General features: G+C 40.7%; 1 protein-coding gene across 2 annotated transcripts in view; it reads left to right on the top strand.

Annotated features, from left to right (window-relative positions):
* The first annotated feature begins 2420 nt into the window (after positions 1-2420).
* Positions 2421-20434, top strand: part of LOC126397480 (collagen alpha-1(XVIII) chain-like) — a 91631-nt gene continuing 73617 nt past the window's right edge. For both annotated transcript variants that reach the window (XM_050056315.1, XM_050056316.1), the window contains exons 1-2: positions 2421-2572; positions 2664-2743. In XM_050056315.1, the coding sequence (XP_049912272.1) occupies positions 2562-2572; positions 2664-2743 (91 nt within the window). In that variant the 5' untranslated portion in view covers positions 2421-2561. The remainder of the gene's footprint in view (positions 2573-2663; positions 2744-20434) is intronic.

Genomic DNA, 20434 nt, shown 5'->3' on the forward strand with positions numbered 1-20434 from the left:
GAACAAGACTCATTCGCTAAAGATTCGACAGACTTGCAACAGTTTCAGGAGGAACGTCGCATGACAACAGCTCTGGTCACTCAGTCTGCGTGAGGTAAGTGAAGTGAGGACGGCTTATCACCGATGCCGCCTCTCTAACAGCATCACTCACAGGCCGTAATGGCTCTTATCTGTCTGAGCTGTCAGAAACAAGGTCTGAACACATCTTTATCTGTCCTCCCCTCTACCACACTGGCTCCTGCAGCTAGACTGCTGGGTGTTTATGTTTGTCGTAGCCGGATTCCATTCTGCACTACCGCCTTGTACTCTTCAGTCCAGACATTGTGGCAGATGAATCACCGCTGGTATCATCACCAGAGTAGATGTGTAACTTCACCGCACTTTTGCACATGATTGTGTGTCACATATCAGAAAACGGTGGGCAATTTATGACTTTGGCTTAACATACCTGGATATTTTCTGGCCAGTAAAATATGCTAGGTCAGCCTGTTCTTTTAGTTCATCAAAACACCACATTAACATTGTGGTGTTTAATTTCTAATTGACTGAGGCTCAGTTCCAGTACACCCCTTGACTCTATCACTTAGTCCTACCCCTTTCTTTTGTGCGTTCATGCCAAGGTGTAGGATGTCCCGAGTCTTGTTGGGATCAGATGGTAGGGCAAAGTGTGCCTCTGAGAAACCTCACACTCTAAACCAAATGTCATGATAATAAACACAAAAATTGATAAATGGTTATTTGACGGTATGTGTGTATCAGAAACAGGTAGATCCAACATTACTGTTAGTTTAAAAAACAGACACAGACATTAAAGTCTCTAATGTTACTAGCTAGGCAGCATGTTGTGTAGCTAAGCTAACCACAACAAAGCTTGTTTGCAGTCTTGCAGGGAAGATTTCAACCATTGTTGCTTGGAGTTCTGATCTGAGGACCAAAGGGGCCCTCGAAAAGATGTGTGCTAAAGCTGTCCATTGCCATTATTTCTGTTTATTTTCAAAGAAGCAGTTGAAAAGTGTACATTTTGTTAATCACAGGTTTACACCTTTTGCCGATGATGATGTTCTGTTTGTTGCATCAGATCATGACCACCACAAGCAGTTTGAGAGTGAAGATGTTTGGGTGAAAGTCAGCAGCTCCAGGCCTTTGTATGGGTTGTAAGCAAGTAGTTGATAAAGGGGTTCAACTACTTGGGTCTTCTAATGTGGTACAGGTTAAATGGAGTTTAAGATCAACAGGTGGATTGGTAAAGTCAGCCTGAACTGAACACTTTCTATGGTCCAACCCTCAGTTATGGTCATGAATCTTGGTAGTGACCAAAAGAATGAGATCACAGAGCAAGCCAAACTGTGATTATTCCACAGGGTGAAAGGGGTAGACTTTTAAGACAGCATTGGGAATTTGGATATTTAGAAGGAACTTTAGAAGGAGTTGAAGTAGTGCTACACTTGAGATATTTGGGCATCTGATCAGCCTCCCTGTGCACACATTCTGCAATGTAATTGGGAGACTCTGGGAAAGACCCCAAACTTGGCTTGGAATGCCTCAAGATCCTCCCCAAAGGAGGTGGAGGCATGGTTGGGTAAAGTTAAGCCTGGAATACCTTACTTATCATGTTGCCACCATAACTGGGACCCCAATAAGTAAGAGAAAATGGATGGATGAATAAAAATATTCTTAAACTTAACATTTTTATTCAAGATTTAAACTTTTAAAACAAATCTCTTAAGGGCACAATGAAGACCTGAACATAAGCTATACGGCTAATAGAAAAATGGCCAAGCAGAAGAGGGGCAAATACTGATTTTTTTGAAATACAGAAAATCCTATAATTCAATAATTCCATAAAATATGTCATTACGTCAGGGGTAGTCAGTTAACTCAATGATAGAAAATGGGGTTCTTAAGGGAAAATAACTGCTTTACTGCATTTTTGGAAAATAAAGTAGATTGGCATTTGGTTGTCATGATGCAAACACATTCCTGTTGTGATAAGGTGAGCGTTTGTTTTAGCTGTTTGAACATGTACTTTAATCCAGTGATAACTGCTGGTCTTTGATCGAAATACTTAAAAGAAAGTTTGGGACTTGATGCTGCGACTCCAGAGGCATCTTCTCCCACAGGTCAAGGCCACACGAGAAAAGTGCTTTAGAACTCAGAGAGAGTGAGAGAAACCACACCAGTGAGGAGGAGCAGGGGGAGCAGTGGGAGGAGGACTTAACTGGAGTGTGTTAATTTGTATTTGGAGTTGTGATGTCTGAGCAGAGGGCCGGATTAGAAAAGCGGTGGTCCGTAGAGAGACAGGAGGAGTCGGATTTCAGCTTTGCGAGGGCCCCTTGAGTCCGACTCACTGAAGCTGCCTTTGTTTGACTGGGACCAGAGAGAGAGAGAGAGAGAGAGAGAGAGAGAGAGAGAGAGGGAGGGAGAGAAGGAGGAGGGGGAGGAGGAGAGTGTGAGGCTTTTAGTTTGGAGTGAGTGTGAGAGAGAGAGGCAGAGTGGGCTCCATCTCTCTCTCTCTAACACATGAACAGCACAACTTTAGTTTAAGCTTACCATCACTGAAGATGACTGCACGGTAAATGAAAGGCACTGTGTTTTCAATGGAGAAGTTGTTTAAAGTCAACATTTAGTCAGTTTTCCAACTCTTTACTTGTGTCTTTATGCAGCATTCCTCCCTGGTTCTTTGGATTATTTCTACTAGTGCTCCGGTTCTGCTGTCGTCGCTCCTCTGCTCAGCTGTTGGACGGTATGTGCACTCTGACTGTCTCTTATTGCTGGATCATGTGTTTTTTTTTTCCTTCTGCTGTTGGTGAACTTTCTGCTGGCTCATGAGTTTTCATCTGCTGAATATGAATGAAGAAACTGTTGCACTCTGGTCCTGGAAACTGAACTTGCAACATTGAGACACAGGATGATATACCTTTTGAGAAAGATGCTTAAACAGCGAAATTACAACAAGACTGGCATGCTGTTACTGGGAGATCATATGAATGCTGAGTTTTGGGATATTAATGAATTGATGTTGAAGTGATGTTGAACTAGTAATGTAGCTTACAAAATATTCATAAAGGCAAGCAAAGTTCTCTGTTAACTCAATATTTAATAGCACAGAAACACATTTAAGTCCTTATGGTATGTTATTAATCCCACTTTTGCAAGTCATTTTGTCTCTTTACCCACATGGAGATGACAAATAAAGTGCCTATATAGCAAAAACCCTGGGAAAGTCTTGAGGAGTCTTGAGTGTGTGAATTAAGGCTGTATTTGCATTAAACCCCCCATTTGATAAGATCAGTTTATCCCATGGGATGCCTAATGTTGGGCTGGACGTCATCCAAAGTCACTGTATATAACACTGTTTACACTGGAAGTATAAGAGTGTGGCAAGTGAAACATGACGTCCCCCAAACTCTTTGGAAACTTTTAGGAGCCACTGCTTTTAGAGGACCTTGATGACATCAGAGCCCATGAGGGATATACCTGCTGGCTTCTGTGCTGTGTGATGGTTTCAATTATATCCTGACTGATGTGTTTCTCAGAGCCCCCGTGGAGTGCTTTGCTGTCTTTGCAGACTGTTTTCACAGCTTAAAACTAGATTTTCCCCATGATGAATGGATCAATCAGGACACTTCAACATGGTCCAAATTAGTGCCGAGAGAGCTGCAGAGTTTCTTTTCCATTGCAGTTGGAAACAGGCAAAACCTCACAACGTGCACACTGACAGGCAGTCTGTGCAATCAGTAGCACTGCATAATTAAGGTAGCGAGGATGATGTAATGCTACTGACTTTTAGAAATGTGTATTGGAAAGTGCTTGTCAGAGATGAAGGTCATTGTCAGTGATGTCTGAAAGCTTCATTTCATTAGTTTTCATCCTGGCCTTGAGACAGGCTAATATGCCATCACTGCTTTCGTCAGTGTGCTGGAATCCAGATTGGCATTTGCAGCTATGTGTGTACATGTGTGTGTGTTTGTGTGTGTGGATATCTTGACCTATGATTACCACAAGGGCCTCCATGTCACAAAAGCAGCATTGTCTGGGCCCACTCAAATAATTGTGGGGTCTCTTTAGCTAATGTGGCCCCACGGAGCTTAATTGTCTGACATTTTTGAATTAAACACCACTTTGGCTGCTGGTGACTCAAAAAGTTGCAATAAAATCCTGTCCCTAAGGATGAGATGAAGTGAAATACGATCATGTTTGAATGAGTTGACTCAAATGAGGCTGTTGAGTTGGATGTTTGCAGCACAGCAGATCTTGACAGTGGATGTGTGTGTGGGGGTGGGTGGAGCTCAGTTGATGTCTGACTAAAGAAAAGTTTTTTAAAGTGCGATTTCATGGTCCACTTTCCTCAACTGTAGATCCTTTAGAGGCTGGCTGAGCCAGAGGCTCCTCTGACAGGCTGTTTGTGCTTTAGCCATATTCATAATCCTCTGCCATAATTCACTTTTTCAAGAGAGGGGAATAAAGGAGTGTGTGTGTGCGCACACGCGTGCAGGCTCACTTGCCAGAGAGAGAGAGAGAGCACCAGGGACAAATATTTCCAGCTGTAAATATCCTTGAAAACAGAGCTGTCGCCGTGGCAACATTCACATTTCTGTGCACGACTGTTGAATCATAGCTGATATAATCCTTTTCCTTAGTGTGAAAAAGTGCATGCTGATTCTTTCAGAAGTGTCTGTTATGAGTGTGTAGTTATGTTTTCAGGTGGATGCAGCAGAACTGAGAGCTGACAGAACAAAAGCATTTCTATGAATGGAAGATGAGTGTCGTCTCACATTTTGTATTAGACAGGAAAAGAAAAGGACAAATCAGCAGTGGGTAATGGCTGTGCAGGCTCTGTTGTATATGTGAGTACCTTCACAGATGATGAATGGATTAATGGATTAAATTTGTTGTCTGATCAGAGGAGTGATGTAGCATGATTTTCATTAAAAGTTTCTGTATGTGACATTCAGATCATTAATACAGCAGCAAACAACTAGTTGCTATGTAAAGATAGTGGACTAATGGTGTCCAGAGAATGAAGTCATGTGTCCTCTGTGTGCGTCGTAATCTGATTTCTCTGTGGTTTGTTGTGATTAGCCAGTCTAGACATGTGTGCATGTTAGTGCATGTGTGTATCTCACTGGCTAGCTCATTGCTGCTGCTTTGCCCTGTGCTCATACAGTGGTTAGCAGCGGTACCGGGACAGTGACATCAGAGGTGTAGCTCCTGCCCTCCACCTCCCTCCTGGTTGATACTGCTCTGTCAGGACTTTTGCAGTAGTTTAGTGCTGTTTATGGAGTTAGCACTTTTAGCTGCTATCCACCTGCTCAGCCACCTCCATGATGAGAGTCTGAGTCCTGATATTTCATACACTCTGAATTTGCATAATGTCCCTTTTAATTGAGTTAATGTGCTGAAAATAGAATGAATGAGAAGCTGTGAATTGATGAATAAATGAATGAATAAATTACTGACCTTTCCAAATTAATTTGCAAATTAATGAGAGACAGAAAACACAGGGCTACATAGGTCAAATGTTTGAGTGATTGGACAAATTAACAAATGCATGAAGGTATCAGCAGATCCATGACCAAGGGAATGAATGAATGGCTAAGCAGATAAATACTTAAACTGACAAATAATGGAGTACATGAGTGAGTGAATGAATGCAAGAGAGAAAAATCCATATGCAGCATTCCTGCTGGGATGTTTCTATGTATCTACTGGCACCAGAAAGGCTCTTTAGGACTAAGTACATACAGTACATGTGTGCACAGTAATGAGCAGGTGAAATGTCTGTCTAGCTTGCATATGAGGTGTCTCAAGATTTAGGAACATACAATTTTATTGAATATAATAAAGTAAAAAGTCACTTGACATGCTGCTGTTTTGTGCTATGACCTATTTAAGTGCTGGAAGTTGTTTTTTACGTGACAACGCCTGAACGCAACACAACCTCAGCATGAGTGCCGTGCTACGCTGCTTGGAGTGCAGCGTGTTTGTCTGTGCGTAAACAGCAATCTGATGGTTATTTACACACTGTCCATAACAATAACTTTGTCAGCTGACAAACTGCACCGGGCTCGGGGTCAGGTTTGGTCAGGAAAATGCGGCCCGAGCCGCTCTAGCGTGCTCACCTGTGTGTGTGGCGGAACTCCGCCGTGCGCGATACAGAGAGCAGAGGAGAATTGTTAACGCGTGACCATGTAGAGACAGAAATGACACGATGACATAACACCATAAATAGTATATTGTTATGTTATTATATGAAGCGTCCGTCGCGCAAAATAATATCAATGGGGGCTGTGGGCAGGACATTGTTACACAGCTGTGCCTGTGACTTCAGGCAGAGAGACCGCTGCATCAGAGCAGAAGAGCACGTTTTAAAATACATTTATTTTATCAATTAGTTATTAACTTTTACTATTTTTAGCAACTTGCACGATCGGGCAAGTGAGTTGTTAGTTTACATGCCCGACCGTGAGTTTTACTTGCCCCAGGCAATCGGGCAATCCTTATTGTTGAGCCCTGCTTAATAAATGAGTAAGTAAATGGAGGAACAAATGTATGTTCTCATTGCAGTGAAATATCTTCAAAACAAGATGTTCAAATCTACATAAACAAGTAAACAAACCAACAAAAAAGCTGTAAAATGTTTATGGCCCACGTTGTGAAGGATCCAAGCACTTTCAGTGTAGCCTTTTGTTTTTCTATAGTCATGGTTTTCATTCTACAGAAGAATCATTAAAGCATACGCTACAGGTATTATCTGCTTTCAATCTTTACTAATAAGCAACATGTTTACAAACACTATACAATACCACATCTTTAGCCTGAAGTGCTGAAATGCAAATCATGCATGCATATACACATGTACACTTGCATACACTTGCGTATGCCTGTACACCACACCCACCAAACGGACACACAAACACATCTGCTGTACACATGGTAAGTATTCACAAATGATAATGTTTTTAATTATCTTGACGGAACAATGTGAATGCCCGGGACACAGTTAGCTATTAAGGATAATGAATATGATGATGTGGCTGATGATGTGAGTCTCGGAGAATTTAGTTATGATGATTACATCGGGGGCGATGATGAGGACAATGATGGCATGGACAAGGGCGACAATGAGGATGACCGAGATGATTATGATGTGAGGTCAGTGAAGTGTATGAAGGGTGTTGCTACAAACGGATTCTGATGAACTAAACATTTTCTACTTGGAACACATTTGATCTGCAGATGAAGCCGTTTTGAATCAGAAAATTTTACTCTTGAGTCACAGATGGGCTTCAAGTTCATTTGTAGAGTTTACCCCCAAAACAAAACAGAAACCAAGAGCTGACGTTCACTGTTTTATCTGACTTTGAAAGAAGACCAGACTTTGTTAAACTTTAAAGTCTGGACTCATTATTTCTTCTTTGTATCTGCTGTTTGTTCAGAGAAGGTCAACTGAGTTTGTTTGCTCTTATTGTACTCCCCCACCCCCAGTTCAAGTTTCTTAGTTTTTCTTGCTGTGGGGCTAAAGGTGGGATCGTAATCTTTTGGTGACTAACAACCTTTACATCACCGCTAGTCCTGAATCAGAAATTCAGTGCCAGTTTAGGTGACTATTTATGCAGACAGAATATGCTGTACTGGCATCGATACATATTACTCACAGACTTCCCCCGTCATACAGAACCAGCTGAAAAACGTTTCCTTAAACCCAAAAAACATAATATGAAGGACGAATAAAGGGAACCAGACTTTGGTCTTTATAGTGAAAACGAAGACTGACGGGGCATCTGTGTTGGTTTATGAGTGTAAGCATTTTACGCTAGCTGGTGAAATTGATCACAAAAGCCCTTGACTCACTCTTTTCTAGATCAAGAATAATCACTGCAGTAGTTAGCCATTTTCAACAATTCTTCAGTAACTTGGCACTGAATGACTTGATGCAGTTTAATGCCCATGGTTTCTTGATTGATTAAATGTGTGCAAACATCTGGGTTATTAGCAGTTCACAGCCATTTCCTACATTACATCCTTAATACAAAAGATTGACTGCAATTACATGCACAAAATGTTTTTTTCCATATTCCAGAAAAGAAAAATTCTTACTAAGCTGCTTACATGCCTAATGAAACTGAGTATTTCATTAATATTCCCTTTTATTTGCAGCCATGCATACTCCGATTAACATGCCCTAATGGCTCATTTATTCTCAACATTAGATACTTATACAGACACGGATTGAGCTTTCTGTGAGTGCTCTGCGTTCATTTCATCTGTATTTGTGCACACTTTCTGACCTCTTACAGATACAGACAAACCAGAGTTCCTCTGGAAATCATTGGGGCAGTGTAGCGTAGTTCAGACAAGATATAACTGTAGGCAGTGATGAGGAACATGTTATTTGTCACATCAAAATATAGGAAAGTGCAACAGTTTGAGCTGCTTGTGCCGTTTTTCTTAATGGCATTAAAATAGGATTTTTACGAAGTTTTCCACCAATGGCGGACAAGTTCATCAGTGTGAATACAGCCTCTCTTTTTCATTCCTTCAGTCACCTTTTTGAAAAGGTTGACATAGTGAAATTGTTGATAGCTACCTTTGGGCGTTCTTTTCCACCCCAGCCTTGCAAACTGTTGGCTAGTTGGTTTGTGTACTGTCACTACACAATATGTACTGTAAACCTGATTTGTTCAGGTCCTATCCCCTGACCATTGTGCTGTCCTGACCCTCAGCTATCAAGGTCTATATCAAGGTCAATGCCTAACCCAAACTATCTCTGCACATGTGTAGAACAAATTGGTTTCTGGTGTAGATCGGGCAGCTACAAAGCACAAAGCTGACAATAAACAGGCAAGATAATGGGGACAGACTAGTCTCACCTTTAAGCACCAGAAGGTCAAGGTCAAATTTATTTATATAGCACATTTAAAAACAACCAGACTTGACCAAAGTATTTCACAAGCATAAAAGAAAATAACAAAATACAGAAACACAGGGCAAACAAACAAAAACAATATGTAGAGTCAAGATGTCAAAGATGGAGGAAAGACCAGAGGTAGTAACAGCATCAAAACAACATTTGTATAAATGGGACAGCTGGCAGGACAGGAGCATGGGCAACACTGGTGTGTCATTTTGATGATGTTATATGTGTGTGACCCAACGTGGGAGCTTTGAAAAATAGCTAGTAGCAGTTAGCAGCACACTCAAAGAAGAAGAAGAAGAGTGGCAGAAAGTGTCCGCTATTGGTGAAAACAATGAGGTCTGGGAGCTCCTTACCCGCCGAGCAGATGACGTAATCAGTTTCCATATAAGAGGTGATAAATGATCGTTATTGCCATGTTATGCCATTGTTATTGTTTACAAAGTGCTGCTGATGCATATATTATATGTCACACCAGAGGCTGATGCAGATGTGTTACATGCCATGCCTGTCACGCCTCTTTTGTTTCCTTGATCCTGGCATGCTGTTTAAAATCACACATTAGAGTGGCAGGATGCTGTCGTTCTTTGGTTCTGTATAAAATGCAAAGGCAGCATAAGACAGGACTTTGTAGTGGTCCCATTTGTGCAGTCTCTGGTATCTTGGCGTTTACGTCTTTGATTTGAACAGAGGTGTTGGCGTGGCTGCTGCAGTAACTGTTCATTTCTGTTTCCAAATTCTGGAAACGATTAGGAACAGAAAGCTGGTTTCTAAGCGTGCTAGAGAAAGAGAGTTTTTCTTCTGTGTCCAAACAAAACATTGGGAGGAATTGGACGTATAAGTGTAGATGGCAGTTGTATAAAAATAGTGGGGGACCGTATAATACACCAGGGATGTAGAGACGGGCAGAAGCTATACCTACAGACTTAGCATCACACAAATATGCTGTTTATTTAATCTCTTAATCCAAAATCCACCATAAACCCACCTGACCCAGGTAGCATTTACACCTGTAGAATGGCCCCTTATTATAAATTGGTCAGCAGACGTAAGATGACAGAGTTTAAGGAAGTAATGCGTAAGTCCTTCCATTTGGTCCTGATTGTAACTTAACGAGGCCCTGCTTTGGCTTCAGTTTGATGTAGGTCATATGGACAGCAGCCCTGCTCAGAGGTAACAGGCAAGGTTTTGATTAAAAGTGTAATTTCAACTCGAGTACGGTAAGATTTTCAGCGCTGTCCAACAATGATTTCATGAATGAGCAAGAAAAACATGCACAGCACCGGAGACTTTTAAAGTCTGTGACGTTTTCCTATAAATTAATGTCCACTTTGTTTCAGTCCACCACATGATGTAACACACACGAGAGTCATTTTATATCCAGTTCAGGAAAGATTTTACTATGTTGTGCTTGAGAGGTATGATACCAGGCAGGTCTTTCCTGAGGAAAGATCACAACACTGAGCACCAAAGCTGTCACCAATTTAAAAACAACCACAAGAGCTCATGATGACTGCCCTGAATTCTCCACGAGGTAAAGTGGCCAGATGTTTCTTTGACCATGCTGATGTGTGTTTACACTCTGCATATCAAATCTGCAAGTGGGCTGCACGAGTAATGAGGCAATGATATAAGCGATGTTTACCTTTTGGACATTTGGCAGATGCTCACATGAGAAGTGATTAACTGTTGGATGCAAAACCAAAAGGAAATCTAATTTACACTAATTTTTGATTATCATGCCGCTGCTGTTATCTCGTGCATTGAGTGATCTTTTTGGCTTAAGGAAACATTTTGGCATGCTTATCAAAAGGAATCAAGATTTTTGGACTGTGGCGTTGGTAGGTCAGATATTTCCTTCTCCAAAATAAAGAACAGTCTCTCCAACTATTTCAACTCAAAGCCAGTGCTTAGCTCAGAAATATTTGTCCATTTTATCTGCCCTTACCAGAAACAAAAGCCCTATCATCTCTTGTCATCAAACAGTAAAAACTGAAAGGTTTAACAGAAAATACCCCAGGGGTTTGCATATGTATGAGTAGGAAACATTCAAAACCAGGATTCAGTGAAATATGTCAGATTTATGACTTTATCCTCTCTCAGTAAACTGTATTTATATTTGCTTGTTTGTTCTCGTGAGAGTGACACGAAGCCTTCTTGTGGCTGTTTACAGTTTAATGTGTCAGCAGTCATAAATTGACTAAAGATGCACTGAGGGTTGTGTGTGTTGCACATGTACAATATCTGCCTCCCAGATTATTCCTGTTTACTTTTACCAACTTGGCTCCTAAATAATTTTTTTTCTCTCATAATTGATGCAGTTCGTCGTTATTGTGACTTCCTCTCAGTGATGAGTTTTGTGGTAGTCTCGCGTGTCTCCACAGTGCTGTGTCAGTGCAAGAGAAAGGTGTGGAAGCAGACATTATAATTCTGCAATGGGGGGAAATTGTTTGGGGTTGTTTGTATCTCTTTAAACCAATCACAATTGTCTTGGGTAGCGCTAAGCCTGGGATGCAGCAGAATTACCTGGGGGAACTTGTTTTGGTGAAACTTGTTTAGCATGTAGGTTGTTAGCTCAGATGTTGTTATTGTTGTTTTATGCAGGTAAGGAGGTTTTGAAAATAGTAACACACACATATCCTAAGGGGGGGACAGAATGCCAGCCTAAATAGCAGGCTTATAGCCACAGTCTACATCCAGTGACTATTTCCGTAGATAGTGATTCGTCATGTGTCCTCAATTTACTTATTTATTTTCATTGTTTTTTAAGGAAGACATGATTACCTCATGAAAAAGTTTTAAAAGGAAACAGGAGACAGTGTAAACGCAGTAAAAGGATCACTGTCAAATTAATTTTAAAAGCATCTATGGATTCTGCTGACTGAACATTTTGGGGAAAGCTGCTCCACTGTCTCGGCAAATAATCTGCAACAAACCCTAAACCAAAAACATGTGTGTTATCCTGGAGGGTAAACAGGAATAGCTAAATTTGTCTTGGACATAACAAGTCACTATTTTGAGTCGTGGACACAGATAGTGTTGGATGAGATGGATGACTTTCTTCAAAGCATAAAAACCAGAGGACAAACGCAGGATGTGTTAGGTATGGGAGGCTAAATGTGTGACGCCAAATGTCACTTTGACCTCCGCCCTTTGTACTCTCATAGTTTATTACTGTGTGTCCTATTTTAGTAAAACCTTACATGTGGATTCATCATGACCTTTTAGAAAGATCAGCAAAGGAATCATAATAGTTTCTTTTTTTTATAAAAAGCAGTTTTATGGGAAATTGTGATGGTTTTTGGCTGTTAACAAACATATTTGAAAGATGGCATATCTTTTCTAAACCTTGTTAATTCTTCCTTATCTGAACATTAGTCATCACTCACTGAAATCAAAGCTTTGGCCATCAAAGAGCTTCACTCCAAATGTCCTGAAGGCTTTGTTTGATGTGGTCGACTGTTTTCATTCCTCGGCCTTCATTTTAATGTTGGAAAAAGCAGCACTTTGACTGTTTCTTGCTGTGCTTTGTTTTTTTCCATGTGAAGTTTTAATTCCAAAAGTGGAAGTGTATTTATGTTTTTGTATCCTTTAAGTCTTTTGTGTTTTGGCATTGCCTTTCAGGCAAACAATTCTGAAACACTGGGCTCCTGTGCATGGCTGCTTTAAAGAGACACTAAAGCCCCCAAAAAACCTTGCCTCAAGAATACATATTGTCCTCTTACCTGTAGTGCCATTTACCAATCTAGATTGTTTTGGTGTGAGTTGCCGAGTGTTGGAGATATCAGCCATAGAGATGTCTGCTTTCTCTCCAGTATAATGGAACTAGATGGCACTCAGCTTGTGGTGCTCAAAGTGCCAAAAAATACTTTTGAAAAACTCAACAGCAATGTCTCTTTCCAGAAAGCATGACCCGGTTACTCAAGATAATCCACAGTTGACAATCACCTTGTTGTGAACAGTTTCATGTAGGAACTATTTTCTGCCTACCAGACTACACCAGCCAACCATATCACTCCGCAGAAAGAAGCATGCATCTACTGCTAGCTCACCTAGCACCACTGAGCTAGATAACGTTACAGCACAACCGAGGAGGATACCATTAATGTTTACATCTGGCACTATCAGCAGTACAGGTGTCTTGTTCATGAGTAGATGCACCTTTCCTTATGTGCGGTGATACTTACAGTAGCTTGGTAAAAAGTTAATAGTTCCTGTATGAAACTGCTCACAACAAGGTCTGTTACAGAGTTAAGCCAAGGAGGATGACATGAATGTTGACATCTCCTACAGTCAAAAACATGATCCTCTTGTCATTAATGTATTAAGATAACTGGATACAGCATTGGTGGAGGGGCCCCATTCATTCCTATGAAAGTTGCTCCGAAAACAAAACCTGAAATCAAAATTGTTCTGTTTCCATGGTATGAAATTACATGGATGATTGGCACTGCTTCCAGATCACTGGGCACATAGAGCAAGTGCACTAGGATCGGTGGCTGACTCTCGGTTTGGCACTTTGTTAAATTGTATGGGGTATAATAATTAAATCTTGCTGCTTGTCTTTACTTTCAAAATGTTATCAGAAAATTTAGTTGAGTAGATCTAGATAGTAGAAGGTGTCATTTTGCAGGAGTTGTGACACTCCAAAAAATAAATCCACTGATTTACAGACGTCTCTTTCCTAATGTAAGTCAATGGGAAAAGGTCTTTATGGGCCTAATGGCATCATATGATAGAAAGAAACCAGCAGTATCACTGTTTGGCCACTACAAAAATTGGCTTCAAAGCCTGGCACATTTCTTGGAGGGCTGCCTCTTGTCCATTAGAACATGTATGCTTTCATGATACTGTGATACAGTTGGTGGGTGTAATTTTGTGAAAAGAAAATAGTTCCTACATGAAACTGCTCACAAGGTCTGTGGATTATCTTGATTAACTAAGTAATGATTTCTCGAAAGAGACATTGCTGCTGAGTTTTTCACATTTATTTTTTTGGCACTTTGAGCACCACAAGCCAAGTGCCATCTAGTTCCTTTATATTGGAGAGAAGGCAGACATCTCTATGGCCGATATTTCCAACACTCAGTAACTCACACCAAAACATTCTAGACTGATAAATATCACTACAGGTAAGAGGAAGAATATGTATTTTTGATTTTGGGTCGAACTGTCCCTTTAGAGATCCAACCCCAACCATATATCATGTGGTCAAGTGACCATGTACTTTCTTTCTGCAGATGCTGAGGGCCCATGTAGCATGGTGCCAATACAGAACCAAAACTCATCATACAAAAAACCTGAAGGTTCAACATGTCCTTCGAAGCAGTCATGATGACTCCCTCTTGTGATTGACTGATACTCCTTCAGTTTCTTGGGATAAAACCATGTTGTGCATCCACACATAGGTCAAAGGTCAAACACCCTTGCTGCTCAACAGTGGGTTTCCAACAGTGAGTTTACACAATAAAGCTTGAAGGAGCAGATCTAAACTAGAGGATGATGAGTTAGAAGTGGCTGGGAAAATAAAAGAGAAACACTCTATTCCCCAAACGCCCACTGATGAAGGCTCCTAACTGCCAGTTGCTGTGGCTGTTCACTGACCAATGATAGACTGTGGCTGTTGAAGGTTTGAGTGAGTGCAACTGTAGGTGTGACGCAGGATGAAAAGAAAATTTCTCTCTGTAGCTGAGTGTTGGAACATTACAGCACATAAACATGGTTACAGCTGTAAAGGGCAAGGTTGTGACTGAACCACAGTACGTCCTGTGTACAGTGAGGACATTATACTGAGTAAAAAATATGATATAACTTATGAGTCTTTTGCATACCTTGAGGAAATAGCGAGCTCATACAGTAGGCTGCCGTCAGACGGGATTAGAGGTGCATCAAAGCTGCAATTTACGATAATGTGGAGTGGTCTGAATTAACATGTTTATTTTTCTGGGAGCGGCCTGCTTCCTGGCCTTTGCGCCACAGGAGCCCGATGGGTGAAAAGATGGAATTTGTAACAGCCTGGAAAGTGTCTGTCAGGCCGGGAAGAGAGTTGAAACAAGCAGGTGTCTGTTCAGCTGCGTGGAGACCACAGAGAGAGAGGACATATCCTGTCGTACAGCAACGGAGCATCTGAGTGTCTAATGAGGTCATGGAGTGCAGAGCAGCTGTGTGTGGCTTCAAAACATGCATGCATGTAAGAAATGAGGATGTTAGTGTCCCTAATTTATGCCAGTCCTTTTAAAATTAGAATTTTGTATTGTTAATAATATAAAAAAAATACATGTGCTTGTTTATGGGCATGTATACAGATGTTTGTTGCGCATTTCGACTTGTGTGTTTGTGCTGCAGGAGGAGGGCTCCTCTAATGACAGAGCAGTCGTTGGTGGGAACAGATTTATGAAGGCTTTCTTTTTCCCTTTTACTCTGAAATCTCACCTTTACCCTCCCTCACTCACTGATCTCTGCTTGTTTGATCAGTCTAATGCTTTTAAACCAGGATGTTGGTGTTGTAGATAAGGATGTTTTTCTCCCTGTATGTAGGCTTATTGCTACTTGACTAAAGGTAACACTTTATTTGAACTTGGATATTACTTAGTGGAAGTTCAGCTAATCATTCCCAAATGGTGAGGGTGAACATCTCATTCCAAAACCAAGACCGTAGGTTTTAATGTGCTCCTACAGCCTCCACTTTCTGGTGCTGGGTGCTGCTGTAGGCGGCAACCAAACTTGCACTTTTCTAAATTGAGGTAATTACAGTAAAGCCTTGCAACAAGGTTCAGACAATATGAAATGAAATTCAAGGACTTCCAAGTACTTTTTCCATTTTTTTTTTCATTTTCAAGGACATCGCTCTAAGCAAAGAAGGAATTTTTCAACTTTTTTTTTGTCATTAACAAATAGCTGGTGTTATCAGTATGATCAATATATATCATACATTGTGAAGATGTAAGTTATGAGTTTTTCTGTCAGTCTTTTTTCATTTTTCATTGGCGTACCCCTGAAGAGAGAGGAAAACAACCTTGAGCTGGCTTTTTATCGTGATTTAAGTCATATTAAGTTTAGCCATACCAATATAGGCCTACTGGTTTGCAGGGGGGTTTAAAGGCCCTGACACCCCATGCTGAGGGTTGGCCGTTGTTTAAAATTGGGCTGTCGATGAATGTCTGTCGCCCTAGTCTTTGTGCTATGGCCCACACTGTAGGCCCTCGTTAGCCCTTGTTGGCCCCTGTCGCCCTTTTTTTGTCAGCCGATTCAGCATGTTAAAATGGAGTTGGAGACAGGGGAGCCCATTTGAGAATTAAATCCCTCTGATTGGCGGTTCAGCTCAGCGCACAAGAAGAGAAATAGAGGTGAGGAAAGTAAACAAAGAGCTAAAGTCAAAAGGGAGTGAGACCAAAACAAAATTGTTACATGAGGTAAGATTATTTTTTTATAGCCATTGAGCGCTTTAGCAGAAACATTTTGTGATGGTTTATGTTATTGTTCATTGACGCACCATAAATGTGCTTTGTTCCTCTAACGTTGGGTTATTTTGTCCGGCATGGACAGTTATTTCCTCTCATGCAGAAACAGAACATATGTGCTGGTTGGCTATTGGCTGTAGCCTTTGCGGTGTGTTCATGTGTAACATTTTGGCCAAGACCCAGGCTACATGAGGCGACGCAACAGTCAGCTTTCATTACCGCTAGTTCTTTGATGTCGGCTTGGTGTATCTGGGCCTTAAGAGTGGTGTGAAGTAGGGCTGCACGATATATTGTTTGAACATTGCCATCGCGATGCGCGCATGTGCGATAGTCACATCGCAGGACATGCGATGTGTTCTCTTTTTTTAGAACATGTAAACTTTTGTTTTGCTTCAGAAAAGCAGCTCTGAAGAGAGCTCCTTGCTCCGCTCCGTTCACCTGTCTGAGCACTAAACAGCCCCTCCCCCTCTCGTGCACATGCTGCAGTCACACACTGAAAATGAGCGACATGCAAGAGGGAGAAACGTTAAAGAAGGATTTATGCCTGGTACACACTACACGACTTTTCTGCCCGTTCTGAAAGTCACTATGTCACATTACACGATTGTGGAGTCAGAAAATCGTGCCGTGACTTGGCCGACAGACATGACAGACTACACGATGGTACACACCAATTATCCCCGGTCGTCTTTCACGACGTGTGTGATGTCATCGGGTTATTCTTGTCCTATTTTTATTACTTTTACTATCATTTCTGTCATTGTGTCTGTTCAGGAAGTGTTGAGTTTGAAATGGAGGCGCGATGCATTAACTTTATCACGGGAGTGGATAAAAAGTAAAAATAAGATAGAATAAAGATACAGAGGGATTAATAAATAACAGACCGTCTATAATGTAGTCTGTTTCAAATGAAGCTGGTAGCCTCCACAGTTGTGATGAGTAAAAGCCCCACCACTATTTTTCTAATTTTCTTACTTTAAGTCATCTGGTGAAAATTCTTGTATTTTTTAATATCACAATATATATTGCAAAAAAAAAAATTTAAATAGCAATGTCAGTTTTTTCCAATATCGTGCAGCCCTAGCATGAAAAGAAAAACTTTATGGGTTATTGGGTGGAGCATTGCCCATCCCATGTGTTGGCTCATCAAGATGCTTTATGTTCATATGTCTTAGGCGCAGCGTAAAAATGCCTAGGCGGTGCACCCGAGCTGGTAATAGCAGGGAAAACCCTGAAATGATTTCTGCAAGATTTTGCCTCACTGCAATAAATTGCTCCCATTGGGAGCAAATTTGGCAGTGGTGTCCACATTCGTTTGTCCTTTCAGGGCAGGGAAGCTTATCTCCGTGATAATATTTGATGTTGCTTATTAAACATAAAATCATTGGTTCCCTTTTAATAAAACTGGGTTAAAGTAATAAATCAGTGCTCACACTTCACAAACAGTCAAAGCTCAGCAGCGTCACTGGTATGTTGTCCCAACCTTGACCCCTCATGGCTCTAGTTTTGTCTCCTGTCTAGCTGATCAATGACTTCTGGTCATCAGCAAACAAAAAACCTACTTCAAAGAAATTCTTAAGTTTATACTTAGTTAAACAAAAGAAACTCAAACTTCATGTCTTTTGTTTATCTTTTTGTCTCATTTCCATAGTTGGAACATGTCTGCTCAGTCTGAAGACCACCTGTTTGATTCCTATTGGAATAACAAGGTGCTTGTATGATGTAAATTTCTCTGGTGAATTTCACTGTAACTCCTGAGAGATGGGCGCTTCTCTGTGGCAGCTTGAAGCATAATGCAGAAAATAACAATATCTCAAAAGAGTGACAGAGACATTCCCTCTGTAGTGACGGTCCTGATTGTCTCCCAGTGGGAGGTGGGATTAGTGGTGGTGTTGATGGTGGTTTTGTGGCTTGTGTGTGTGTGTGTGTGTGTGTGTGCGCGCTCAGCTGGTCTGCAGCTGCGTTGTTTTTGAGCACACTGTCGAGCCACTTCCTGAAAGTCCCACCACAAATCTAATTAATGGTTTGGTCTCGCTTGACCTTATTGTGTCACCACCGTTAGCAAGTAAACATCAACAAACATCTGCCTGTCACCTTTTGCCCCTCTGTCGTTTCTTTCTGTTCTAGTGATTGTTCTTCCTTCATGTTTCATTGCCTGATTTATCCTTCTTATTTTTCTCATGTTTTTCATTAATCATCCCTCCTCTCATCTTACCATTCTTTCTGTCTTTTCCGTTCTTATTTATTTGACATTTCACTTCTTTCCTTGTAACCTCCAGCAGCTGAGTGCTGTTTATTCTGCTGAGTGTTTATTTATCCCGGAAATTCATGCAGGAAATAATAAGCACGTGAAAATCACAAAGTCAGTTTCTCACCTCGGTTTGCGGTTTGCTCTTAGCTGCTGTTGGCCTCTCATTAGCACCACCAGTTATTGTGTTTGTGCATGAAGCAGACTCTTTCACTTGTACCACTCTTAAACCATAAGTATGTGGCACCTTACCATCAAAAGAAAAAAGCGCTTGGTGGTGGTTAATGTGCTTTTTCTTTATTAGATCACTCCATTACTGTTTTCCCTCCATTGCCCTTCCCTCACTGTCTAAATACCACTAAGACTACTAAATATAGAAAAGATAGGGAGAGAAAGAGAGAAGATATAACATCTTAGTCGACTGGAGTAGGGTTGTGGCTTCTAATTTGGAATTCACACCATTTGTAGCAGTGCTGATAGTTGTAATTTGCTGAATTTAGTTGTACCATTACTGCTGTTGTTGCAATAGACAGCTAATCACAGCAAATTGGGACTTGCTACAGGACATTGCTTACAAATTCAGATTTAACAGACCTTTGCAAGCTGCTAAAGCTGGATTCAGGAAGACTGCAAACACAAGCTCAAGTTTGTGTGGTCACAGAAATGAAGTCAGACATCTCGTGACTGGTTTCCTCACTTACTGGAGCTCTGAAGTGGTGAACTTGTAATAGATTAGATAGATTTGTTTCATATGGCACTGGTTGATATGTTTTGGAATACAAAATGGGTTTTCTTGGTATCTGGCATGATAAAGAAATGATGTGTCCTAAGCTGTTGAGGTCTATGTAATTATGCTTGTCGATGGTCTGCAATAAAAAACTCATGGAGATGGTCAAAACAGCTCATGAGGGTTTCCCAGAGGGATCCTAAATATCCATCTAAACTGCTTCAATGTTTATGAGAGAAGTGTTTTGGGTGTTTTTCATTTCTCTGCTCTTTTTCATTCTTGCCAAAGCTGCATTTCTGTTCAGCATAGTACAGTTCTGCCTTCGTTGAATCTGAAATAATTCATAATGAGCAAACATTAAAGCGCTCAGAGATCTGATTTTGATTATTCCTCTCTTCATAAATGTTGACTGTGATATGTATATGACTGTGTCCTCTTACTGCAAATTGCATCATCATCTCTATGCTAGTAGTAAAAATATATTGGCCCAATTTTTGTTGAGCCTTTATTTAACAAAGAAAAGCAATTTCACATTGGGTAGCTGCCCAATTTTAAAATGAGAGCCAGGTTTGTGTACTAAAGTTGACAAGCAGAACAGTACAGCTGTAATCAGCCACATTGATTACTTTAAAATTGGTTTATTTAACCTCAAAGCTTTGTGGCTTATTTGCGTGTGACTTATTGTTAAGTCAGGCAATGAAAAAGAAAGAGATTTCATCAGGTTGGCATCATTTTCTCAAACACTTGCTGATTGGGTGAGCAAAGCAAGTGTAACTCTTTGTAGCTATTGTGCCTGTTTCATGCATTGTCAGGAATCTTAACCCTTGAATGCATGAATTAAATCACAAAGTAATATTTTTTTTTATGTTTTAAACAAGTGAAATCCAGATTTTGATATTTTTTCTTGTACAATTTTTTTTTTTGCCTTTCTAGTTTTCTGATAATAAGAGGATATAACAGATATTCCTAAGAGTACTTGGTGCATCTCTTTTTCCCTCCACCTTTTTGAACCAATGATGCAATATCTCAAAATGACGAGGAAATGCAAAGATAATGATCATATGGAATTGTAGACGCTTTGG

Source organism: Epinephelus moara, chromosome 11 (assembly GCF_006386435.1).
Source record: "Epinephelus moara isolate mb chromosome 11, YSFRI_EMoa_1.0, whole genome shotgun sequence".
Classification (NCBI taxonomy): Eukaryota; Metazoa; Chordata; class Actinopteri; order Perciformes; family Serranidae; genus Epinephelus; species Epinephelus moara.